Source organism: Dermacentor albipictus, unplaced genomic scaffold, assembly GCF_038994185.2.
Source record: "Dermacentor albipictus isolate Rhodes 1998 colony unplaced genomic scaffold, USDA_Dalb.pri_finalv2 scaffold_34, whole genome shotgun sequence".
In the NCBI taxonomy this organism is placed as follows: Eukaryota; Metazoa; Arthropoda; class Arachnida; order Ixodida; family Ixodidae; genus Dermacentor; species Dermacentor albipictus.
Window position 1 is genome coordinate 1,703,814 of NW_027225588.1, and position 27,323 is coordinate 1,731,136.

The 27,323-nt window shown below is 44.4% G+C and overlaps 1 protein-coding gene and 1 pseudogene across 10 annotated transcripts in view; one reads left to right on the plus strand and one right to left on the minus strand.

Moving 5' to 3' along the window:
* Window positions 1–27,323, minus strand: part of LOC139052787 (glycerophosphocholine phosphodiesterase GPCPD1-like) — a 277,931-nt gene that overhangs the window by 55,886 nt on the left and 194,722 nt on the right. For all 10 annotated transcript variants that reach the window (XM_070529864.1, XM_070529863.1, XM_070529871.1 and 7 more), the window contains one exon: window positions 22,506–22,641. In XM_070529864.1, coding sequence (XP_070385965.1) covers window positions 22,506–22,641 — 136 coding nt within the window. The remainder of the gene's footprint in view (window positions 1–22,505; window positions 22,642–27,323) is intronic.
* LOC139052792 (uncharacterized) lies at window positions 3,080–12,259 on the plus strand (annotated as a pseudogene).

A 27,323-nucleotide genomic window follows, 5' to 3' on the forward strand; every position in this document is an offset into this window, starting at 1 on the left:
CACTGGGGCAATTACATCGAGAACATACTTAACAGGTTTAATCTGCAAGTTATCTATATCGCATGTGTCTTTTAAATTTGAAAAAATACAGATAAGTTCACCTTCATCAGTTGGCCGTGAGAAAAATGGTGTCATGAGGCGCGGCTTTAATATAATGGCAAGCACTGCTATTTGTGGGCAACATAATAATGTTGGTGAAATAATAATTGAAAACGTCAGGTAACATTTCAGTGCTAATATCAACCCCGTCTTTCTTAATACTAACAGGAAGTAGGGCATCAGGTGAACGACCGAGTAGCGAATTGACCTTCTTCCATACTTTCCTACTATCACTCGAACAGGACTCAAAATATTTGTTATAGCGAATCTTAGCAAGCTGTTATGGTAGCTCTTAAACGTGTCTAGATCTGCCATGTCACGGGACACGATAAACTTGTAATATAGACTATTTTTTTCTTTTATTCCTTGGAATAGTTTTGCCGTGATCCACAGTTTTCGTATTTTTAAGGAGCGCTTTGTTTTAGTGCGAGTTGGAAAATGCTGGTCGTAGAGTACACAAAAAATGCCCAAGAAAGTTTTATACGCGAAGTTAGCACATTTTGACTGAAAAATTAAACTCCAGTCAATGTGTCGCAGTTCATCACAAAATTTCTACATATGCAATGGTGTAATTAGCCGAGTGGAAAATTCACATGGGGAGCATCTTTTAATTTTACAGTTTACACTGAAAACAATTGGCATGTGATCACTCAAAACAGAAGAACAGACACCAGCTTTTGTATTGCACTCAGGGAAATTGGTAATAAATAAATCAATACAGGTGGCTGTGTGGCCGGTCACTCTTGTCGGCACCGAGATAACATTTGAAAAACCGTAGGAATTTAGCAAGAGCTTAAAGTCACGACACAAGAGGGTTAATGCAAGTAGGTCAATATTAAGGTCGTCACCCCATATAACTTCATATCGATTATTAGAGATATAAGTAAAGAAGTTTTCAAGGAACAGAAAAAAAAACTCTCAATGTTACCATCAGGCAGCCTATACCATACAGTAACCAATAAATTTGAGCATATAACTGAAAGGACCTCATAATCTTCAGTCACAGTACAGAAATCTTCTTTACACTGCACTACTAATTCGTCTCGAACCGAAATACTAACTCCACCGCCACGTGTAATCATACTAGACTGCGTGAAGCATCTGTAGTTCGGAGGTTGCCAAACTGCCGAGTTTTGGTGGTACCACGTTTCTGACAACATGATAAAATTGAAAGCGACGTTTAGACTGCCAAAAAATGCATCGAGCTGATGATCTTTATTGCAAGCAGACTGACAATTCAAATGAACGCATTTTACACCATTTGTGTGTAGGCCCAAAGTAGTTAAACAAGTCAGAAGGGCACACCCAATCAACACAAGACATGGTTGACGTATACAAATACAGTCACCAGGAATTCAGAAAACAAGTTTGGCAAGGTCACTGGGGCATTTTATCAAGTGCTCACGATCGCCCTCTTCTTTTCTGACAAAAACTTTGCCACTTCGGTGCCATGCACAGCAAAAATAGTGCTCATGCGCCCAGGCTTTAGCCAACTTCAGTAGGGCCCTGTTTTGCGTAGTTAGGTTTTCCATCATGTACGCGCCGTTTTTAACAGTTGGGAAATCCTTACATCTATTGAGCCATTGATCCCTAGTTAATTGATTCGAGAAGCGGAGGAGGATTCCAGGAATCTTATCTGAGCTAGAGGGCATCCGGTGGATCGCAGATATGCTTTGCTCAGTTACTGGTGCGAGCTGAAGTTTTGACGCAATAGCGTTAACCTCAGACATTAAACATTCCTTGAGTTTTTTCTGGATGCCATGAAGTTCTATGTTTAGTTTCCTGCTGTGGTATTCCAGGTCGTTAACCACACAAGAAACCTTTATTTCTGCGCAGGCACAGATTTTCTCAAGTTTGGGCACTCTGCTTTTCAGATTCTTAATTTCACCATTGTGCCTCGCAACATCAGAAGCAATGGTGTTGTATTTCTTGGCCATCATGTTCAGGGATTCTTCCATGTCTTGAACGACTTTCTTCAGAGGAAGCAGTTCAAGTTTTCGGTTGATGTCAACTAGCACGGTGGCAATAGTAAAATCATCGCTCTCTTTCCGACTTGAGCCGCCAGTTTTGCAAAGTTTACGGCAATCCTGACACTTCCACTCTTTTTTTTTTTTTTGCTCTGCTCCCTTTGACTTGAATGTGGATTCGGAAATCCCTGAACAGGAGCCTAAGTGATAAGCCCCAAGGTATTCGCAACAAGACATTGATCATTCAATCATTGGCATCATTGGATCATTCGGCATTGGAGCTCGCGTTACATTTAGTGCATATAGTATCTTGCAACAATGTCATGGTGTCACAAGCATACGTAAAAAAAATGGTCCTTGTATGTATCTTTACATGGCTGCATTTGCAAAATAAAAAACGTGCCTCCAAAACCCAGCAGCTGTTCCCAAGCTATATTCTGCAGAACCCAAATACTCATGGACAATTCTGTCCAGTTTGCATGCTGTATCTAGAATTGTGGGTGGCAAGTTTATACACCTCAATATAACATGCCACCCACTGACAAGTGCACACCTCGGAGACATTTTGTAGGATAGTAAGGTGTCCTCGGTTTTTATCGCTGGGGACACTGCTTCATGCCTCAATCCCAGAAGGTCTTGAAGAAAAATTGCTGGCAATCTCTGCACTAGACAACTCCTTCAAGTCATGGCATCTTGATCGTACTTCTGGGGTCTTTTAGGGTGAGGCTTATAGCACGTTAAAAAGACAAGGATGAAAGTGAGACGTGACACACACAGGCGCTAACTTGCAACAATCTTTATTTCGAGCAAGGCACCCATACATATATACAACTTTTTCGCGTACATCATACATGCGCTGTTTGCAAAAAAACCCTTACACACTATTGCGCAGGTACAATAACTCTTTGCGGGAAAGGGCAATTGATGGTTTAGACACACAGTTATCCCCAAGCCTATCAATCATTTCCGCTTCTATAATTTCGCAAGTTATCCTACCTCGGGCTCTTCCCACAATGGAGCAGTCTCTGTATGCTGGAGCACACGTCGAGTGGTCACCATCATCCACCTCGGCAACAGTGCAGCTGCAATGCCTGCAGTCGGCGTCAAGGAACTCGCCCCGCTTTTCTGCTACATTATACCGGTGTTCCTTTAAACGCTCGTTGAGGCACCTCCTGCTTTGCCCCACGTAGTTCTTGCCACACTTTAAAGGAAGGTTGTAAACAACTGCTTCCACACATTCAACAAACGGTTCCTGGTGTTTCTTTTTGCACGTGCACTTATCAGAGAGGCCTGGTCTGGTTAGTCTGCACAGACATTGCAATTTTGTAGAAGCTGAAAACACAACCCTAACATTCGCACGTTGGCCTATTTTCTTTAAATGGTGCGATAAGCCGTGGATATATGGGATGACAGCAACGCTCCTCTTATTTACACAAGGCACGCTGGCGGAATTCTTTGATAGCTTCGACTTGAGCAGACCCTCAGCAACGCTAATAAGTACATGTGTAGGGTAACCTGCCAATCGAAAACAGAGGATCTGATCCTTGATGCTTTCGGTCATCAGCTCCGGGCATGACTTACATAATGCGTTTGACAAGCATGTCTTTGTGATTCCCCTCTTAACCAACTTAGAGTGCGCCGACTGATATGGGAGCAGTGGCTTGTTCGCGCGAGGCTCGTACTTCCAGTGTACATGGTTGTTGAAAAATAAAAACTTAATGCCAAGAAATCTGATACTTCCGTCAATCGGCAGTTCATGCGTTATTTTTAGAGGAGATAAACCCTCGCGTATAAACGAAAGTGCATTAGTGGTTAAAAAAATCAAAACATTTAGAGCTGCAGTCAAGTAGAACTAAAATGTCATCGACGTATCTAAAAACTTTGAGAATCTTAAAATCTGGAAGCCGTTCTGTTCCAACCGCCCCGTTCCAAAAGGGATGCTGATAACATCCATCCGTGCTCCAGCACTTCCGACTGTCATCGCAAAAAGAGGCACTTTTTCACTGCTGGACGACACACTACCCTATTCCAGTACACCATAGGCTTAGTAAGACTGGAAGCATCGCTATCTTTCAGTTAAGGTCGTAGGCCACATAAAAAAGTCAATTTTCTTGCACAAGATCGATTTTTTGCTTTTAGTGATTTCTGTATGCCCAAACATTCAAGAATATGTAGCAACAAAAACTATTCTCCTATCATCATTAGTTCCGGAGTTACGGTACATTTTCCATACCACGCCTTCGTATTCTAAAACCGAAACCGAAACCACATTGCATGAGTTCAGAAAGTAAGTTTTTTTCCTCTATATTATTATTATTCAAAATACTTTCTAAACTTCATTATGATTGAAAGCTTATTTGATGTTGTAAAACAGTTTTGCACTGGTAATTTATTTTAACTCTAGAAACGGCGACAAGGGGGGCGAACAACACTCGCATAGACACTCGTCGCATTGCTCGTAGAATATCTTGTTTTGTTTACCTTGGTGGCTACGTCAGGCTTCGTTTCACGAGTTTCCGAAGTGCTAGTGCAACTATGGCAGTGTGTTTAAGCTATCTAGACCACATTCCGACCAGCATAGCGAAATACAAGCAAAATAAGGAAGCCCAAGTTTGCTGGGAAACAACACACGCCAAATAGGCTGTCTTCAAATACAGTAGATGCGAGTGTTTCGGTAACTGCCAAGAAGCTTGGGGGACATCGCAACACCCTACGAAGCTCCGTTAGAGGATTCTATGCTCCAAGGAAACAGGGTAATGGACATTTCTATCCTTTCTGATGTGTTTTCATCGCTGGCATGTAGTGAATGCTTGAAGACATCACTGAAGCACGAGGAACGCTCAAAATGAGGGAGATGCTCTACTTGCGCAGTCGTGTGTCCTGACTGTGGATTCGAGCTTGTATTCTATACATCGAGAAGAGTGGCGCATGGCAATGAGAGTGACGTTCATCTCGTTTAAGCTATGCGCCAGCTAGGAAAAGGGCACGCAGGTGCGGAAACGTTTTCTAAAGTGATGAACATGCCTGCCCCTCCACGTCACTCTGCCTACGACAATATATCGTCCCAGCTTTCTGCTGCGGCTACAGAAGTGGCATTCAAATCGATGATTGATGCTGCTGCGGAAGTTCGTAGTGTTGTGGGGAGCACCGCGTGCAGCATTTCAGGTGATGGAACATCGCAAAAGCGTGAACATTCATTTTTGAACAGCTGTGTATTGGTGACTTCTGTCAACACAGGAAAGGTTATTGATGTTGAGGCCCTTTCTAGCTCATGCAAGTCTTGCAAAACAAAAAGCAAGTTGAACCTAGAAAGTGCCGTGTACCAGCAGTGGAAGGCAAATAACACTTCTGCCAAGCAAATCATGAAGGAAGTGCCGGCACTATGGAGACGGTTGGTGTATACCAAATATTTGAAAGGGCGGAAACAACCAGAAGCTTGAGGTACAGTCTCGTCCACTCTTAGGGTGAACATGGCTCACCGTGGCCGCGCTCCGTGGGGCACCAGTGCGTCCGGCGCGGCGGCGCATCGAAGCGAAGGGGCGCAGGCGCACACGGACCCGGGGGTGGTGCTTTGCGTCGTCTGCTACAGCGCTGGAGCGCGCCGCCTCAAGCTTTGCTGTCAAGTACACTTCGCTAGACCCAGGTGACCGAGTGCTCAAGGCGGCATTGCGGGAAGGCGCACTTCACTAACTGGAGCATTTTCCAGCTGGTTCCGTCTACAGCTTGTGAACAACTTGCTTAATCAATATACATAAGCAGAAACAAGCTTCTCACCACATAAATCACTTAGCATATTTTTTATAAGTGATGAGGGTAAAAATAGTCATTTTTGGCGCTCTTTATTAGGCTGGGGCCCCTTTTATTTTACTCTCCCAGCACTTGCTGTAGTGCATACTGAGAAACCTATTAGGCGCGCTCTTGGTTAGAGTCATGTGATGAGCCTAGCGCGCCATTTCGCGCATGTCTTGATGCTAGAACGAATGTGCTTAATTGACTTAAGAAAACGATCGCAACCTGCTATAAGTTTCGCAGAAAGTTAGAGAGCGATTGTTGAATCACGTATCATCATGTTGCCATGGATTTTACCATTAAGGAGGGCAATACTATCCCGTCGACAGCAACTAAGAAGTTCCAAAAGGACTTCTTGGGCAAGTTGGTGCTTAGATTTCCTAGGTATACTTTGTGGCGCAAGATACATTTCTTGAAAAAGGACAGAAGAAAGGAAGAAAGTGAAGTGCCAAACTACCAACTGTTTAATGACAGCCTGAACAAATGTATAGAAGAAAAGACAACTTCCGCTCGTGCGCAGGGAGCCAAGGTGTGACAGAACAACATGGTCATGATAACATACTTTGGATAAAGCACATTTCTGCGGAATATATTACGATAGATGTATCGCTGACACAATGCTTCTGCATAAGAAAAGGACTGCCACCACGTGAAATCACTGCTATCTTCGGTTCTGTGTTTCTGTCCTGGGGCCACATCAAAAGAATATGCAGGGTTCTACGTTCGGAGCTGGGCCGTCAGATCCGGCTTTTCAACGATCTTCTCAGATGCATGTGCTATACCAACTTCCCTGCGTGGGTTGCTACAAGTAAACTGAGAGACTACCGGAACGTGGTGAGTACTGCCATAGAAACCATATGGAACAGTATGCTATTTTGCCTACTGAGGAGTGTGAACGTGGCAACCACAAAGAAGAGGCGGACAGAGAGACTGATGGTTATTGGTGAAACCAATATTCCAAACGATATAGTCAACCTTCTCAACAAGGGACCGAAATACGGACTTGAGCCCCATGTTCCAGCACAAGAGCTTCTGGCGTGTAATCGGCAAGTCGCAAGAAAAGTGCCCCAGGAACAGCGCGAGCATTGCCTTCTAGATGGTGTAGACAGCCTGCAGAGAGCTGCCCCCAAGGCCGGAACTGGTCGACAGGTGCGAATGTTGCAACGTGTGGTGTCTTTTTTCAAAGACAATGAACTCTGTCTAATGCAGTCCGATAAGGAAGGCGTTTTTGTAGCTTCTCCTCGGCAAGCCTTTAACGAAAAAGCATTAGAGGCAATCAAAAATAATTTTAAGCCTGTAAAAGTCAGCTGATCAAAAATTAAGAAAACCATGACTTCGTTCTGTGAAGAAATTGGCTGTGAAAGATGAGCTAAACAGATCAAAAAGAGTGAAAAAGATTCTCTTAGAGCTTTCTTCAGTGCCAAGACCCATAAGGTTGATGTGCCGTCTCGAACGATTATTAGTGAACGGGACAAATGGCAATATCAAGTCAGTAGTTTTTTGCTAAAATCCCTGCAGCTTCTTCAACTCAATGACCCTTTCTTGGCTAGAAACTCTGATGAAGTTTTTGAATATTTCCGTGGCAGCCAAAAAATAGGCTGTGTGTTCTCCGTTGACATAAATGACCTTTTTTACTTGGTTCCGCATCCTGAGCTTCTAAAAGCCGTTAAACAGTGCATTGATGAAAGTGGCGAAGCTAATTTTGTGTCAAAAATGGAGATGTTGGCTTCGAATTTTGTTTCCCTCTTGGAAGCTTATCTCAAACGCACCTTCGTAACTTTTCAACATGGCATATTTTTGCAGAAAGAGGGCATCTGCATTGGCTCACATGTAGCACCCATTTTATGTGACATCTTTTTACTTTGACCGCACTCTACAATGTGTTTTTACTTCATCTGATCCTAATGTTCTTGAAGCCTTTAGATACGTTGAAGATTTTTTAATTGTTATTGACAATAGATGCCCCTTGCCATGCCATGAAATGGTTGAGCAGCTTTTAGATGTTTTTAGAGCAAACGCAAAAGGACTTACTTTTACTAAAGAGCTTCCGAAGGACAGTTCGTTGCAGTTTTTAGACCTTAACCTAACACTTAAGAGTGATCACCGTTGCAATTCTTTTTTACCTCCTGGGAGGTATGCACAGCTACAATATGAATCAGCGCACTCTAAGACTGAAGCGTGGAATCGCCTTACTTTGCCTAGAATCGGCTCTGCGCAAGTCATGTGTGCATGTGGTGCAGGCAAGTTTTTGCCATCAACTTGAGAGGTTTCTAAAAGCAGGCTACCCTCTGTCTGTCCTAAATGCCGTGGTCGAGTCCCTCCTACAGAAGCTGAAAACTAGCGCTGCGAGTGGGAAAACGCACTCAAAGAAAAGGGAGCGAGTAAAACCAGAAGGTAGTACCTTATGTGCACCGTGTGAGCCATAACCTCAAGAAGGTAGCTACCAGATATGGCATTCCGGTTGTCTTTTCGGCTCCCAACAAGTCCGCTCAATTGTGCCCCTGGATCACACGCGAGGGGCCGCACGGCTTCCAGAAGCAGCACGCCAAACATTTCAGGGACTGTGTTGAAAGGGTGGTCTAAGAGATACCCCTAAATTGCGGCAAGTCATACGTCGGACAAACGGGACGTTGTATTAATAGACAGTTTTAGTATAGCGTATGCTATACCATTGCGTACGCTAAAAAATAGCGGGTCGTCACTGCGCATGCGCTGAACGCTAAACGAAATAGCGGGTATAGTGGGCGTACGCAACGCAAACGAGTTAGCGTTTTTGCGGGGTTTGCGGACTTTGCGGGAAACATGGCGGCGGTCCCGGCTGCCCGCTTCGAATTGAATTTGCCGTTGCTTCTGTAAAATGCACTTCGTTCGTAGCAAATGACTGTGTAAACGGCTTTTGCTTAGTCTCAGGCCGCTTCGACGACAGAGTATTATGGATAACCTCGTGGCGTTCTCGAAATCGCTTCTCGTTTCGAACGATCAAAGCCTAACGAAAGAAACGTTCGAGATGTCAGCGCCACCTATCGCTACAGGCGCGAAATAGCCGAAACAACGGCATATGGCCTCTGAGATCCGAAGATATCGCCGGCCAACTAAAGTTGTCGAAAACGTGCGCTGCTTAGCGTACGCTATGTTACAGCGTATAGCATACGCTATAGTTGCGTACGCTAAACTAAAACTGTAATGACAGACTGAGGGAGCACGCTAATAGCATCGGCAAGTGTGACAAGGCGCATCTTCCTGCCCACTGTAAAGCCTGTCGTTGTACGCCGTGCTTTGAACAAGTATTGATTCTTAGCAAAAGTAGGGACCAAACTGCAAGAGAGTTGTTGGAAGCGTTTTACATTAAAAAGAAAGGGTCTGATTGTGTCAGCGATACATCTATCGTATTATATTTCGCAGAAATGTGCTTTGTCCAAAGTATGTTATCATGACCATGTTGTTCTGTCACACCTTGGCTCCCTGCGCATGAGCGGAAGTTGTCTTTTCTTCTATACGTTTGTTCAGGCTGTCATTAAACAGTCGTAGTTTGGCGCTTCACTTTCTTTCTTCTGTCCTTTTTCAAGAAATGTATTTTGTGCCAGAAAGTATACCTAGAAAAACTAAGAAGTGATATCCGCTGCTTCGCACACTCTTATTGAAGCGTTAATGTCGCTGATAAGAGAGCATGGAGCACATTACGTGATGTAGGAAAGTGCTCTCCCCGGCATAGCAACTGATTAGGCGGCAATCTTACTCCCCCTTTTCATCTTTCTACATCCTATAAAAAAAACTAAATTCATTTTTGTTGACACAGTTTGGGTAAAATCACCGAAGTGGTGCCGGTCCTCTGACGGCTACCTGACGCGAGAAGTCTCATTCTCATTTAGAGGAATCGTCGGTCAATTATTTGATTACATTAATTAGGTGAAGTAAAACATGTGGCGCCGACGTTTTTTTGTTGTTTGTTTTTTTCTCCTTGGAGTCAATGCACGCCGCATACGAATGCTGTTTCCGTCCGTTTCGAATAGGTAATTGGAGTGGAAAATCTATAATCTACATGTCTGTTTTCTACCTTAAATTAGGTCTTGCCGAGTAATTAGGTCATTATTCGCTTTTATTCCATTTTAGTACTTCCTCGGAATGAGCCATATGCATATTCTCACTCGCATATAATAATTTGTTAATTGTGCGGTATACGTCCCGAAGCGATACATGGCCTCTGAGTTACTCCATAGAGGTGGGCATCGCATAAATATGGAGATTAGGAGGAATTCATTTCTTTTTTTTTTTAGGGGGTAGGCGGGGATGAGCTCGGCTGAGTGAGTAAAACCCAAATATGAATACGTCCCGGGAACCCTTGTCGCGGACAAGCGATGCTGTTGCCGTCGTGGGGAAGTGGCCGGTCCGTGTGTTGGACGAACGCGGCCACGATATTTAAACCAGCGGTCATGAGGCCGGCCCGCTGTCGTCTGCCCACAGCATGCCGGTGGTCGGCCAACGGGCTCGTTATTTGGAAAAGCTAAGCCCTGCCCAAGCCAGATTGCTGTGGTCAGGCCAGTCTACTTTTTAACTGACCATGGGCGTCAGCCCGATCAACCACCAAGCCCCCCCCCCCCCCCCCCCCCCTTCTTCTTTAGCTTAGGTCATGCTACCCCATCTTAGCTTAAGATGATGCGGTGCAGCCAACGACTACTTAACTGAGTGAGTGGCGGCTCAGGAGTTAGATTCTGGGATGACTCGCCAAATCGAAAGACAACAGTGGTGTTTCCATTAAACGCATTTCCGTCGACTTGCATGATGAATTGCATTTTGTTCGGTTGCTGGTTGCCATGGCACTTCGGCGATAAAAACGCTGTAACAGTGCAGGATAATTTCATTTCCCTGGTGCATTTTGGAAACTAGCTATGTCGCGGGTACTGAAAAAAGAAAGACGACGCATTCTAGATCTCTGCCTACAAAACTATTCTCAACGCGTTATATCGGAGATGACAAAAAGGGCACTGAAAACTGCAAATAGAATCGTCCAGGCTTACAAGAAGGATGGAAGAATTGCGGGTGTTCCCCATAACCCCATAAAGCCCTGAAAAGAGTGACCATTGTTGCGGCGGCTGCTGCAAACCCGACCTCTACCGTTCGAGAAATTAAGAACAGCCTCAGGCTGGGTGTCGTCCCCGACACGACTATCAAGCGTCGCCTCTACGCCCCAGCCTAATAAAGAGCGCGAAAAAATTACTGTAGCACCCTCATCACTTAAGAAAAAACATGCTAAGTGATTTATGTGGTGAGAAGCTTGTTTCTGTTTATATATATTGATTAAGCAGGCTGTTCACAAGCTGTAGACGGAACCACCTGGAAAATGCTCCAGTTAGTGAAGTGCGCCTTCCCACAATGCCGCCTCGGGCACTCGGTCACCAGGGTCTAGCGAAGTGTACTTTGCAGCAAAGCAAGAGGCGGTGCGCTCCAGCGCTGTAACAGACGACGCGAAGCACCACCCCTGGGTCCGTGTGCACCTTCGCCGCTTCGCTTTGATGCGCCGCCGTGCCGGACGCACTGGCGCCCCGCGGAGCGCGGCCACGGTGAGCCGTGTTCACCCTAAGAGTGGACGAGACTGTACCTGCAATACTATGGTGATAGGGATACTAAGAATTATGCAACTGTGAAAGACATGTATAGAACAGTGTCCAGAAACTTGAATGCATTGGGCATGTGCAAAAGCATGTTGGCTGCCGCCTGAGGAAACTCAAGAAGACAGTGCACGGACATGGAGGTAAAGGGAAGCTCACAGATGCCCTCAACGACTGCCTGCAAAACTATTATGGTATCGACAAAAGAGGTAATGTGGGGAACCCTTTCTGCAATGAAACAAGCTACCCTAGCCAGCCTGTTTCACTGCAGTTCTGCAGACAAGCACCCAAGACATGGCCTGTGCCCACTTGGACCGCAAAGCTTGCGTGGGCACAGAAGGGTAAAAGCAGTTGGCCAAGGTAAGTATGTGCACAAAGGAGTGCTTCCAAACGACGTGCTTAACAAAGTGAAAACAGTGTACAATGATTTTTGTTCGGATGAATCTCTGATAAAGCGTCTGCATGGAAAGACACAAAATGCAAATGAGTGCTTCTATGGTCTCATATGGCAGCGGGCTCCCAGGGAGGTCTATGTAACCTTGCCTACACTATTGTTTGCCTTGAATGATGCTGTGGCACACTTTAATAATGGCAGTGTTAGCACCCTGGAAGTCCTAAGGAAGACTCGAACCAGGGTACTAGACAAAAGCTTGCATCGCCAGAGATCAGTAGCGCGTTCAGAATTCTCAGCGCAAGTTGGGACAAAACAGGCCAGGAAGAAAAAACAAGCAGCTATGCGAGCTAAAGGAGACTAATGCATCTCGCGAGGGATCCAGCTATGAACCTGCAGCATTTTAGGTCTCTATGTGGTGTTTTGCATGTTTCGCTAGGTCTTAGAACTAAGTTTTTCTCAAAACAAGATTTTTCTCCAGCTCATGTGACAAACTTTCATAACCTTTTTCTGGGTGTGTATATTGAACTGAAAGTTTATATGCTCATTTCCAACATATATACCTGTGCAATGAACCAGAATAAAAGAAACTGATGCAATATTGTTGAATTCAGAGCTCATTTTGCAAAGAGGTTTGGTAAAAATTGCCTTTTTTTGTGTTTTTTGAACATTACTTCATTAATATTTATTGTATAATATTTATCATAGTTGACTGCATAGCCCCAACATTTAGCTACACAAATGCTACAGTTTTACTCAATTAAGCCTTTCATCAGTAATGTATCACGGCTGGCGTGACTACCACTTTTAGCCCACTTTTTGACAAAAAATTACCTGCCAAAAATGAAACAATCTTTCGCGCTCTAAACAGCTGAGTAAGTTAAATAAACCATGGTTATTCTGAAAAGAAAAAGTTATATCAACCCTAGCTCGACTTAAATTTTTTTTTAGTGGCCTACCACTAGGTGCTAGGTAGGTACCACTAGGTAGGTGCTCTAGTCCTGAAGTGCAACCATGCTCCTAGCGACGCAAGCAAGGGATTCACAGCCTTCCTTGCTCCCAAGTGGCTTGGCCTATACTGAGTAGAGAAAGTTCGGTCCCCTGCTTGCATACGTGCTGAAGGATCCCCCTTCGGGGAAACTCAGCCGTGCCCATATCGCCGACCTGGAGGCCTTTACGTCACGGTCCGATGAGCTCGCCCCGGTGCCCAGCGGCATCACCCGCAAACAATGAGGCACACCTAGGGTATCGAACCGCATTCGGACCACAGGTACAACCCACAGAAGCAGTCACCTGTGTGATATTGTGCCAGATGGCGGACTCTCTTCGCAACCGAAGGCCCTCAGTATAATGCTTAGCCTCAGTGGGATAGCTTCCTTATGGCCTGTGCACAAGAAGAAGCCAACCCCAGCCCAGCTTTCTGTAGTGATGTCAGTGCATTTTAGCAGTGTGCATTTTTTGTTTTGCGTATGCATGCTGAGCAAGTGTTTCAACATTTTTAAGTGTGTTTATTCTTCGCTTATACAGCTGTATAGTTAAATTTATTTGTTTTACTTGTACGTAGACTGAACTTTTTTTTTTTTCGAAGAAGGGGGTTCGTCATTTTTGCAGTTACAAAGCGCGGGGGCGACAATGGCCCCTTTCACCCATCGGGGTGCGGTTGAGAAGGGAGCTTTGATCCGTTTATAAAAAACATTATAATGCAGCGCGTTGTGCACGACAGGCAGCAGTGTGCAGAGTGCATGGAATGTTGCACAGCCATGGAGAATACATCAAAAAGTGTGTGTGTGAGTATGTGTGTGCATGGGGCCTGTTGCTCATTGAAGCAACCAGAAAAAGCCACACCAACAGCATCGGATCGCCGTGGACACTGAAGGTGACGTCAGACCGAGAACTCTGCTCTCTGCAGTCACCACCACTATGCAGTCACGATCATGGCTGCTCATTCATCATGGCTACGGTGGTGTGGCCAGCTGACCTGGCAGTGTCCTGCCTCAACCAGCTGGAGTTCGGGAGTGCCACCACCATGAAAGCAGCATTCACTGGGCTCGCCACATAACTTTACACTTTCGCTTCACACCCTCTGGACACTGTTCTGCAGAAGCAGCAGACTATTTTGTCTTAGAACACGCACCTATAAAGCAGCATATGAAAGGAAGAAGCATGGGCTTGCTGCGGTAAAGCTGGAGAAACGATGGAGAAACAATACTGCTTTTGGTTACAACACTGCTTTTCCGCTACAACAGTTAAAAATAAGAAAGGGTAAAAATAGAAAGCCATGGATAAATAGTGACCTTTTGAAAAGAATCAAGCAAAAAATGCACTTTTTCACAGATTTCTAGCTACCAGAGATATTACAATATTGCGAGAGTTCAAACAATTTCGCAACAGGTTAAACAGTGACATTGGAAAAGCAAAAATACCCTATTGAAGTAATGTTCTCGCGCATAAAGTCAGATCCTGCAAAAATATGGAAGCAAGTTAATTCTTTAACCAGAAGAACAGTGTCACGCAATACACCTAAAGAAATACAAGTTAATGATGTAATTTTAGAAGGCAGGGAGCTTGCGAATGCAATTAATCATTACTTCGTGAATGTGGCTGTTAGCAATGAGGATACAATGCAATATGAAATTGAACTAGGTAACCAGGTGAATTCTCTCGTGTTGAACGAGGTATCACCAGAAGAAGTCCACAGATACATAGCAGAACTAAGGACCAACATTTCAAGTGGTTACGATGACGTAAAAGTGGCTTCAGTTAAGGCTGTTGCATCTATACTTAGCCCGGTATTAGCATATCTTATAAATTTTTCGTTTCTGGTGGGAACTTTCCCAACGAAACTTAAAGTGGCGAAAGTTACTCCTATCCATAAAGGCGGCATTACTTCTGAATTAAATTATCGACCGATATCCGTGCTACCTGTCTTCTCGAAAATATATGAAAAATGCATAAACAACCGTCTTACGAAATATCTTGACAAACACAGTCTGTTATCGCCATATCAATATGGTTTTCAAAAAAACAAAATGGCAGAAGTGGCTCTAATAAGTGTAAAAAACCGCATAATAGAAAATATTGAAAATAAGATGTTCACTTTGGGTATCTTCCTTGATTTGCGTAAAGTTTTCGATTCAGTTGACCATCATATCCTATTGCTGAAATTAAGCCGCTATGGAATTCGTGTTGTTGTCCTGGACTTATTTAAAAGCTATTTATCATCAAGATATCAATTTGTTGGCATAGACAATGTAGAGTCCCCGTACTTAAGTGTAATAAAAGGAGTTCCACAGAGATCCATATAAGGTCCCGTGCTTTTCCTTCTATATATCAATGATATTATGGATGTTCAATATAGTACACCTGAAATTACAATGTTTGCTGACGACACTAGCCTGTTCTTCACAGGATCTACTATTCATGAAGTAGAAGCTTCAGCAAATCTATACCTCTCTAAACTTTCAGGTTGGCTAACAAAATATAAACTAAAACTAAACACACAAAAAACTAAATTTGTTATGTTCAGGCCTATTAAAAGCACATTCGCGGTAATGTAATAATTTATTATAATGACCAACGAATTGAACAAGTAAGCACACAGAAATTCCTAGGAGTCTGGTTCCACGAACACCTGTCATGGACACCACACGTGAAACATCTCTTAACTGATCTGGCTCGCTCTGTAGGATGTCTCAGTAGAATCGCTTCCCTTCTCCCTTCTTGGTTAACTAAATCACTCTACTATACGTTATTTTACTCGTAACTACTATACGGAATGCTGGTGTGGGGAACAACTAAAACAAATTATGATAGGTTAATAATCCTGCAGAAGCACGTGCTTCGTATCCTGGAAAAATATAAAGGTCATGCCAAGGACCTAGCCACTGAACCATTTTTTCTCAAACATGAAATCCTATCCGCAAAAAAAAGTATATAATCTAAAGTTGATGCAACACATACATAAACACAAATTACAGGATGCCTTCCCAAGCACTGCATCCATGAAATATGGGTTCAGAAGCTCTAGCCGAAAAACTAAAAAAATATGCACGAACTATGGCAAACAGGCCATTGAATATAAAGCAGTGCAATTATTAAACCTCCATGAATCGAACATTGACCTTACATTACAAGCCAAGAAGCTCAAGCGCAATTATAAATCATTCCTTCTGACTATAAACTCATAGTCGATCTATAAATGTTGTCAAATTATGTTTTGTATATCTTGAGATGAATTTCTTTTTTTTTTCTGCTGGAAATCGAGAAAATTTAAGCAAAATTGTTAGATTCCATTTCAATGTATCTTTTTTAAATGTATAATGTATTGTAGAGCGTGTTGCATATACATGTATAAACAAATACGTATGTGATCCGATGTAGAGAAGCAGATGCATTGTACTTAATGAAGTGTATATTGAGTCGTGTCAACTGCTGTAGACTGTCTTGTTGATCAGGGGGCCAAGACCTCGTCAGGCTTTCTTGCCTTTAGTCTTTGCCTCCCGCAGAGAAATTTTGTATTCTTCCTGCAAAATAAACATGTTTGATTTGATTTGTGAAATGATGGACCATGTTTTATTAGAATGTGAAGATATCTCCCCAGTGGTTGATTTAGACACCACTGGCCTCCTAGAAGCCCTTGGGTTCAGCGAGAGCAGGGGGAAAGTAAACATGTCCGCGATAGAGATTAGTAAGAGGCAATTGGAGGATTGGGGGAACAAAAGTAGGGAAACGACAAAAAACGGAGACGTACAAAAACAAAGTTCACAATAGGGGGGGGGGGGGCAGAAAACTTGGTACTGGGAATTCATTGCTTTTTTTTCCCTTTTCTTTTGTTTTTCTTTTTTTAACCTAGGCAGCACATTAGGCAGTATAACAGTAAGAGCGCGGTGGTGCAACCCACCGCTCTGTTCCAAAGGGGACGCTCGTAACGTCCACCCATCCATCGTTTACAGTGGGGGGTGGGGCGCTGACGTCACGGCACAGCCGCTGTCGGCTGCTCGCGGCGGCAGCACAAGTCTCTTACCTCCAGGACAGCATTGGCTATGTACAAGCTTCCTCTCGTCCGCCGACATTGTTACGACTAGTTGAGCTTGCGCACAATGCCTTTGCCTGTGCGGGGAGCATGTACTTTGGGTTATAATTTCCCAGATGCTAAGCCAAAGAACAGATGCCTAATGCTCACGTCATGTCGTACCACACTGAGGCGCACTTATTGGAGGCCCAAGTCGAAGGAGATAAGCCATTGGTTATCGCAAGAGAAAGTAGCATAGCCGCAGGGACTTTGCCTAGCGGCATGTCCCAGCTTGAGCCTGTTCTCTCGCAGCGACATGCTATAGGTGCCCGTCTGCATTTTTGCCCTTGGTGCAGGACTCCATTGGTACCTGGGCGTTTTGTGCAGTGTTGGGTGCCACCAGAGACAATAGACAGTTTCCATCCACTCAGAGCAATACAGTGTTCTCTTGCATGCATAGAGTATGGCAGCTCCTTCAAGCCTGAGCACGCATGCGCGCACACCAGAGACGACAGCTGACACGGCCCTGTGGCTCGCTGAGCTCGAACCTGCGGTGGTCGGTATTTCTGCGAGACCTTAGGACCCCACAAGGTGCAACTTGGCTTTTGTTTAGTTTTGGGCAACCACGGCAGAAAAATAAACAAGTGCCTACACATGAATGCCACCAACTGCAATTCAAAAGCAGTGCTGCTGGGAAAAATGTGCGCAAGAACTACTTCAAAATGCAACCTTGTATCATTGCACAGGATGCCTGGCATGTGCCTTTGCCACTGATAAGCCTTCCTTCCTGGGTGAGGCTTGGGCTGGACGCAGGAAGACTCGCATAGTAGGGAAATGGTTGAATGCGGGTTAAGGTTACATATACATTATAACAAACCGACTGAGCACTCCAGCGGCTATGGCTTGACTGACTTGCCCATTGCGGGCAAAAAGCAAAAACAAGGCGAGGCTCCCAGAAACGGAAGCAGAAAAGGTAGGTGACGATGTCGGCGTGGCTACTTACTGTGCAGGACACATTGCGCCATCTGTAGCAGCCCACACCAACTGGGTCAAGCACATCGCATCACTCCCATTTCACCACCGTCTGGATGACCAAGTCCCTTGGTCTAACTTGGCATCCACAGTCACTCAAGCACGAAGTCTGACAAGGGAGAGGGAAAGTGGCGCACATGCTGTTGGCGCTGAGGCTGTGTCTGGTCGATCGCAGTTTCATCATCAGGGACTGCAGTGGAGGATGTCTCCCCTTCAAGGGTGGATGAAAGGTGTGCCACAGGAGATGACGGAGGCACATACAACTTAACTTGCGAAATATGCACAGTTCTTGGCTGGTTAAGCAGGCAAGCTGTCATTCCTGACACACGCAAAGCCTTGAATGTGGATGCAGTCAACTGCTCAGCGAGCCGGTAGAGCCCTCTGAAGCGCGGTGTCATTTTCTTGTGGGGCGCTGGCGCTTGACGTTTGACCCATACTAGGTCACCTACTGTCAAGCTATGAGAGCGATGGGTACTATCATAGTGGTGTTTGTGGGAGGCTTGAGCTGCTTCTGAATCGGCAGATGCCTCTGAACGCTGTGCTGACACGTCGAGGACGCGCTCAACAAGGCCGGTTTGTTGTAGCGACTGTTGTTGCTGGAGAGGAACCTTAGGCACGTAGCTGAAGAGTAACTGGAATGGCGAAAAGCTTGTGCTAGAAATCACTAAAGTGTTGACCGCAAAAGCTGCTTCATGGAGCTTTGCAGGCCATGATAAAGGTTCCAAAGCACATATTTTCCGTAATACTGCAAGTGATGTCCCATTGCTACGTTCAATGAGGTCGTTCCCTTCAGGTTGGTAGGCTGTTGAAAAGTGCAGCTCAACGTTATGTAGATGCATGAATCGCTTCAACTCTGTCGACTCAAAGGCCGACCAATGGTCCAAGAGGCAGTGGTCAGGTGCACCATAGCAGTAAAATATTTTATCCAAAGTCTGAATAACTTCGCGTGCCGAGGTTGAAAAAACGGCTGCTGGAGAACTAAAGCGAGTCGCAAAATCTACTTCAGTATGTACCATGATGAGTTGCTGGGATGCGTACTAGTTATGTGGCCAATAGCAATGCTTGAGAATGGAACATCTGAAGTGGGCATTTTGCCAAGAAAACCAACACTTCTTGAGGTTGGACGGTTATACTGTTGGCAACACTGGCAGGATGACACATAGCTCTTGACTGCCTTCTCCATATCTGGCCACAGTAGCGGTCTTGCACTTTGTGTAACGTCCACTTAACGTCGAAGTGACCAGCACCATCATGTAGTGCCTGGAGAATGGCGGGGCGCAATGATGATAGCACTACAACAGCATAGGTTCCTGAAGGTGTCCGATGGTATAGAATGTTGTAGACTAGGTTTAGCTCGGCCGGGGCATCTCCATTCGAAAGGCTTTGAAGAATTGCACTGCATTCAGGGTCTTTTTCATGAGCGGTAGCCAGCGTTTAGGTGGAGTGTGTGACTGCACACGAAAGTCCAGACAAATGGTCAGCTACAACATTCTGCCGTCCAGGCAAATGTCTGACAGAGAAGTCAAATTCAACCAAGTTCATGAGCATGGATGTAAATCTGTGAGATGGTTTCACACTTGGTCAAGCAAGCAACAGTCCAGTTATCTGTAACTAGGACAAACTTCATTCCGATTGGGTACTGACGAAAGTTCACTTTTATTACCCAATGTACTGCGATGCCTTCCCAAAAGTTACTGTGAAGCTTGCGTTTGTCTAGCGTCAGGGATCGGCTAGCATAGGCAATAACACATTCTTTGCCATCCTGAAATTGTGACAACACTGCTCCTATGGCTTCACTAGAAGCATCAGTGGTTACTGTTGTTGCTGCAGATTGATTGAAACAAGCAAGTAGTGGTGGCTTTGCGAGGGCTGAGTGAATAGTCTGGAAGGCACTTTCGCATTCTGGGGACCACAGAAATGTGGACAACTTGACAAGGGCTTGAAGAGGTGCTACCACTTTAGCGAAGCCCTTGATGAATTGACGGTAAAAGCTGGCTGTCTGTATCCAGGAAAGGACTTCCTTTTGGTTTCAGGGAGATGCGATACGGTACATGGAAGCTGCTCTTTCTGGATCCGGGTGATGGCCTTCGCTTGATATGCTGAACCCAAGAAATTTGATGCAAGCGAGACCGAAGGAACATTTGTCAAGTGAGGCCTTAAGTCCACCAGTATGCAGCAACTGGAGGGCCTCTTGCATCAAGTCTGCGAATGTGGCGAATGACTGTGCGTAGACAAGGATGTCATCGACATATAAGTCATCGAGACATGCAAGTTCCATGGTGGGTGATGAATGCTGTTTTCTCATAGTCCTGGGGTCTCAGGCTGACTTGCCAGTAGGCACACTTAATGTCCAGTGTGGCGAAGTAGGCACAGTCAGCGGTGTCCTGAATGATGTCATCCACCAGTGGAAGTGGGTGCACAACCTTGGTTGTACGTTCATTAAGTGGAATGTAATTCACACACAAGCGCTTCTTTCCACTGCAAGACACCACAACGATTGGGAATGCTCATGGGCCCAATGCAGGGAGCATGATATTTTGAGCAAGGAGCTTTTTTATTTGCCTTTCGAGGTATTGCCTGTCTTCTAGCGTATATCTGTAAGGGCTGCGGCTGTACGGCACAGTATTGGGCAGCAAATCAATGTGATGTTGACTGTTGGTAAAACGACTAATGTCATCTTCATGGCGAGAAAAGACGGCATTGTTCTTGGCCAGTATGTCAGCAATGACAGACTTCTGATCAGGGGAGAGCTGGCTGCCAAGGCTGGTAGGAGTTCAGGGTGGATGGTTACAGGCACCATAGTGCAGACTTGTAGTGCGGCAGTGCTGCTGTCCAGCGGCACTGTCTTTGTCACCAAAGCTTGCCAGCAAGGCTCTTCTGGCGAAGGTAAGGGTTCTCATTGCAGACAGTCTCGTGATGTTGCTTCTGCCGGTGCAAAAAGCTTTGAGCGGGCTAAAATGACGGCATTGGCCATTTACAGGACCAGACGCTGTGTGGCCAGAAACGTTACACCTGTGGCTGGATGTTGTAGCTGAGTGAGCTCTCGTGGCTGGAAAATCAAGCGAGCTCGCGCTGCCAGAAACCAGTCTTCACCCAGAATACGGGGTAGGATGTTATTTTCCAAAACTGCTGCTTCAACCACACCAGTGATAGGGCCAATAGTTACCTAAAGGAGGGCGGACCCAACTGGTAGCGCTGTACCACCTCCAACGACAGCAAGAGAGAAATTAGTCTATGGCAAGATCATTGCAGAAAGTAGGATGGCTTTAGAAATCAATGTCACGTTCATCAATGTCACGTCAAACCAGAGTCCGAATATGCTTTGTATTCTCAGACTCCTGCAACGGCCACCGTGAAAAATGGACATTGATGTTGGGAGCCTTCAAGTTTGTCAGGCATACGGTGAAAGGCCCGTGGCTGTTGGGCATCAGGGATGGTTGACGATGGGGTCCGTGGTGCCCTATTGCTACGCAAGGAACATGCCGAAGCCAAATGCCCTAACTCTGTACACTTGTAACAAATTGCTTGTGCAATGTCTTGGCCGCTCCGAAATGCTGGGGCTCCGTACTGTGCCAAAATGGCTTCGTATCTTCGTTCCTGTTATTCCTTGGGCAACTCGGAAATGCGCTGTTTTGGCTGCACTGTTGTAGCTGTTGGCGGAGCTGTTGGCGGAGCTGGAGGCTGGAAGTTATACTGCTGACGTCCTGAATTGCCACTTTGAAATGAACGAGGGGGTGGCTTCTGTGGAAGCACCGATTGCTTTACGCTTGCCCTGTCATGGGCATGTTGAGTGCACTTGTCTAGGCTTGTGCACATGGACATAAAGTCACGTACTGTTGACGGCCTGCATCATAAAACTCCCCAACCTATTCAATTAACAGGGCATCAGATGCAAATGAATGGTTCTGTTCTCTTCGGCCAAGTGGGCATGCATTGTTGAGGAAACGAAATTAGGCTTGATCGCATGTAAATGTTATGTCCCACGTGGAATTGCATGTGGGCTACAAGATGGATGCCAGGGTTAAGAGTTTCAGATTAACTGCCAGCATTTGTTTCTTACAGCGCATTGAAAATGTTGTACATGTTTTCACGTCATTCCATCAACCTCCCCATGAAGCTAAATTTCTGCAGCTGTGGTGACTAAAAATTGAGCCCACAACGTAGAGCCCAACAAGAGAGCTCTACACTTTCCAAATTGCCACAGCATGTGCATAACACTGCACATGCTGTGCACACTGCATAACACTGCACATTTGCACATGCATGCAAATGCATAACATTCATTCTGTGAACTTTATTTCCGAAGAAGTCGGCAGCTTTCAGCATGACATGTATGCAATGCTAGGTGGTCAAGTCTCGGTGATGGAGCCTCAACAATCAATTTGACAAAGCTTTAAACTGATGCATGAAAGTGGCCTCGCAGGTGGCCATGCTAAACATACAGCACAGTTTTAGTTTTCTGAGTTACGCGCGTGCAATCCAGTGGGCTCTTCATCACTAACTTTGTAGTGAAATAGTGTGGAGCAACTAGTTTTACTCTGCCTCAGCCACCCTGCAACCAGCCCAGCAGACTTCCAAGCCACATTTCCTGGCCAAGCCAAACAACTTACTTGTCTGTACGGCGTGCATTGCCAGAACCTCTGTGCCCCACATCCAGTCCCCGATTTGTCTTCTTCCAGAACTTGGAGTAGGTCTCACGGCAGTTGCATGAATAACTGGCCAGGGGCTTGATGATCAGGTACGACACTGCAATAATACAACATTATTTATAGCTCCATACATTACTGCAATGTTCGCATGCCCAGACTAGACTAATATGCGTTGGCAACAGCTTTTGCCCACTTTAGAATAAGCAAGAAGCATGAAATATGAATTATGAACCATAGCTTGACTACTCCCACATTTCTATGCAAGTATCTTTTGAACTGCTTTTTGGTATCATAAATTATTCACACACATGTATGATTTTAGCACTTATTCTGTGCCTTGTTGCCCACCAATAGTACTCATCAAGTAGTCTGAGCAATTAAAGGTTCTGTAGCAGTGTACTTCACGCATAGCATCTCTTCTAGATTGACCTCAGGGGAGGTGCCAGGATTTTTCGAATGGGAGGCATACACAACATGCGAGTTCCTTCGGGGGGAGGCGGGAAACTTGCATGTTGTGTTTCGACTATTTTTAACTGGGCTGAAGGCCTTCTAAACACATCAGTGTGAATAAGCTATTCCAGCATCGCAGTATAAAGATATAAATTAAAATTTAGCATATCTACACAGCAGCGCTGCTGCTAACACAACGAACATTTATATAATACATGGTACAGCACATAAATAAAAGAAAACAGTATTAAATAAAGAAAACAAAACAGGTACCCAGCAGCAACAAAATAACATCAGTTAACCAGATAACAATATAGCTTCAAAAGAGTATATTTCACAGCAGGAGAGAGAACTAACACCTCTAAGCCATGTACATATCAATTCCAACTTTGGTAAATACACGCTAGATTACAAAAAAAAAATTATTACACTCTTATGGCGCCGGCTGGTGACTAAATCCTGTAAATGGAAAAGGGAATAACAAAAAGGTATATGGGAAAAGAACAACAAACAGAAGAGAGGAGAGAATTGCAAAAACAGAGCACACGATAGGCATTTCAGTCAGTGTCACATTTGGCCATAGCGTACAGCAGGTTTCACAAATGCAAATAACAGTTAGTTGGGGTTTAATGGCACAAAGGCTACTCAGGCCATGCTGCGCCAGTCACAAGTCTGTAACGCAACGCAACATTAAAGCAGGTGAACCTGCCTTCCATTATAGTTGATGTAAATAACCAGTAGTCTCTAAAAAGTCAAAAAAGTTAGTATATGGCACAAGCGGGTCATCTGCCAGTAATAGGGCAGGTTGTGAAGGTATATGCAAATTATATAGGTTGTGTAAAAGCTTCCATTTCAGTGTTTCAAAGTGTGGACATGTCATAAGGATATGTATTACTTTAAAGGTTCATTGAATTTTTCGCAAGTTCGCGGGTTTTTTATCTAAGGAGAAAATTGTGCATTAGATGTGTGTGTCCAATCCAAAGTCGACACAGGATCACCTCGTAGAACCGTTGCTGATGAGTACACAAATTCCACTAGTCAATTCCGGGTTTAGTAAGATGTATCTTGTTGCTTACACAATGGTCAAATTCTTGTTGCCATTTTGACATCAAGACCTTACTAATCGCAGTGATACTATCCTTATATGGAAGCGTTGTGTTATGTATTTCTGCACTGCCATTGATGCACACCTATCCGCTGCTTCATTATCTGGTATACCAACATGGGTTGGTACCCAGCAAAACCTCATTGATCTGCCGTATTTGTTTGATGTTACCATGTTTAAAATATTTCCTATCAGGGGTTCGCATTCGGATTTCATGCGAAGAGCCTTCAGCGTGCCTAATGAATCAGTGTATATGATGTGTTTTCGTGTTTTTCAGCGACGACCTTTTTAACCACAGTTCCTCTTGCATAGACTTCAGCTGTGTAGACAGAGGCGTGCTGTGGCAAACGAATACTTCTTTCCCAGTCTTTTGTCACGGCCCCCATGCCCACACATTTTTTTTTCTGTTTTTTTTAGAGCCATCAGTGTAATATCCCATGCAATTTTGGTATTTCTTCTGAAGAGCACGAAATTCTTGTATAATGTGTTCGTGTGGGGTGTCATTTTTCTTTAGAAATGTCAATGCCCAATCGCATAACTGCATGACTTTGGGAGTAGTCGTTGCGGCCGTTTAGCAACCTGAAGGAGCTCATCAGGAATGTCGCAATCACGACAATATTCCTTATATCGCAGAAAAAGAGGTCTAATCATGTTCGGTTTATTTGTGCAGTGTAATCGTGAGTTGCACTGTGTGAGGATGTCGTAGGCTATGTGTTGTGGTAAGGACTGGATTCTGAGTATGTAAGAAAAAGCTAGTAGCGCTCTGCGATGCTGTAAAGGAGCCTCATTACATTCAACACATGTAAGCTCTGGACAGGTGATGTCCTGTAAGCACCACTTGCCAGTTGTAGTCCTAGGTTATGAACTGGATCAAGTCATCAGACGTAAGACTGTCTGGCTGAACCATGCATGATGCTACCATAGTCTAATATGCTATGTACCAAAGTGCGGTAGATGCATAGCAGGCATTTACGGTCAGAGCCCCAGCGCTTTTAGGAGAGCACTTTGAGGATGTTAAGTGCACTGTTCGCTTTAATTTTAAGGATACTTATGTAGGCGAGAAAGTTCAACTTTTCATCAAATAGAACAGCCAGAAACTTGTGTTCTTGTTTTACCAGTGGTGTGGCTTCCTGTAGCTAAAGGATGGGAACTGGTTGTAGGCCTCTTCTTTTTGAAAAGACAACACTAACAGTTTTTTCAGTTGAGAAGCAAAAACTTCATGTCCACTGCGAGGTTGCTTAATGTAATTTGAATTTGCCGTTCGCAGGTGGCCAGGTTAGATGCACGACACACAATTTATAGATCATCTACATATAATGAGTGCATTACAGAGGATCGGATTACATTACTGACTGAGTTCATTTTCACCACAAACAGTGTTGTGCTTAATACACATCCCTGTGACACACCATTTTCCGGGATGAAGACGTGTGACAGCACCGTTCCTAAACGCACTTGAAATGTTTGGTCGGACATGAAATCGGCAAGACATTTGAGCATTCTACTGCGGATCCCTAAATCCACCAAGTCCCTTAGAATAACAAACCTCCACGTTGTGTCGTACGCCTTTTCTAGATCAAAGAAAGCAGTGAGACAGTACTGCTTGTGCAGAAAGGCCGCAGGTATCTTGTGTTCCAGCCGAACTGGGTAGGTTGTAAAGCAACCTTTCTTGTACCCACAATGATGATTATCTAGCAGGTTCTTGGTTTCAAGGACATATGTCAATCTTATGTTTATAATGGCTTCATAAAACTTTGCAAGACAACTTGTGAGTGCTATAGGTCTGTAGCTGGTTGCTGTTGTGGAAGGTTTTCCAGCTTTCAAGAAAGAGATTATGATGGCTTTCTTCCACTCATTTGGGATTTTTCCCGTTTCCCAAATATGAAAAGAAAATGAAGCAGAGTTTTGACTGCTTTAGGAGATAGGTGAGCGAGCATTGCATAATGTACTTTGTCTGGGCCAGGTGCAGTTTTTTTGTCAGTAGTGAGGACTCTTGATTTCTGGGAGCGTTAAGGGGGCATTATACAACCTTTTTGAACTTCCTGTGGTCAGAAGGTTTAGTTTTTCTGCTGATTGCTTATCTTTTTGAAAAGTAGCAGAATAATTTACTGAGCTTGATATGTCATGGAAATGCTGCCCTAATATGTCCACTTGTTTTTCTAAATTTGTTTGCATGCCGGGGGGGGTTAGAGTATCAGGATATTGTAAGAACCGCAGTCACCTCTATACTTACGAAGCTGATCCCACATTCTTTTGGATGTTAGGCTATTTATCGACGATACATAGTTTTTCCAGGTATGCCTTTCGGCTTGTCTGCGTGTGTACCTGGCTTTCGCTTTTGCTTTTTTGAAAGACAGTAGATTACCTTGTGTTGGGTATCGCCGAAAGATACCCCACGCTTTGTTTTGTAATTTTTTAGTTTTTGTACATTCATCCATCCACCAGGGTTCTACTCTTTCTCTTAAGAAGACGGAGGATTGCGGGATCATCAGTCCTGCTGCAGCAAGTATAGAGACAGTGATCTTTTTGTTCATTTCATCTATTGTTAAATCAGCAGATATGTCATCCAGACTGGCCTTTTCGCTGAAGAGAGGCCAGTCTGCTAGATTAAGTTTCTGACAAGGTGATCCTGACGTACTGTCTGGAAAGGAGATATTTTTTTAATGATACCAGGCATATGGTCACTACCATAGGGACTGTACTGTCGATAGCACTCCATTTAAAATCGATAAAGAGAAATGGAGAGCACAGCACGAGATCTAGACAGCTCATAGCTCCTGTGCTTGGGGAGCAGTAAGCTGCAGCACCAGTGTTTAGAAGGCATATGTCATTTGTTAGGATAAAATCTTCAAGCATTTTTGTCCCCTGGTGTCAGTTATTTTGCTACCCCATAATGTGTTGTGTGTGTTAAAATCACCCGCTATTAAAAAAGGATCAGGTAGCTTGTCTAAAATTAACTCCAGATCTCTTACAGTAAAATGTGAATGTGGTGGAATGTATATTGAACAAATGGTGATGGTTTTGTGTGCTAAAACAGTGACAGCAATGGTTTCTATGTGACTATTAATGGCAACTTCTCTAGCTGTAATACCACTCCGCAGAACAATGGCTACACCACCCAAAAGCCGGTTCACCCAAGTACGGTCGCGCTGTACAACAGTGAAGCCTTTTAAAATTTTTTTGTGCTTTTCGCCTAAGTTTGTTTCCAATAAGCACAAGGCCAC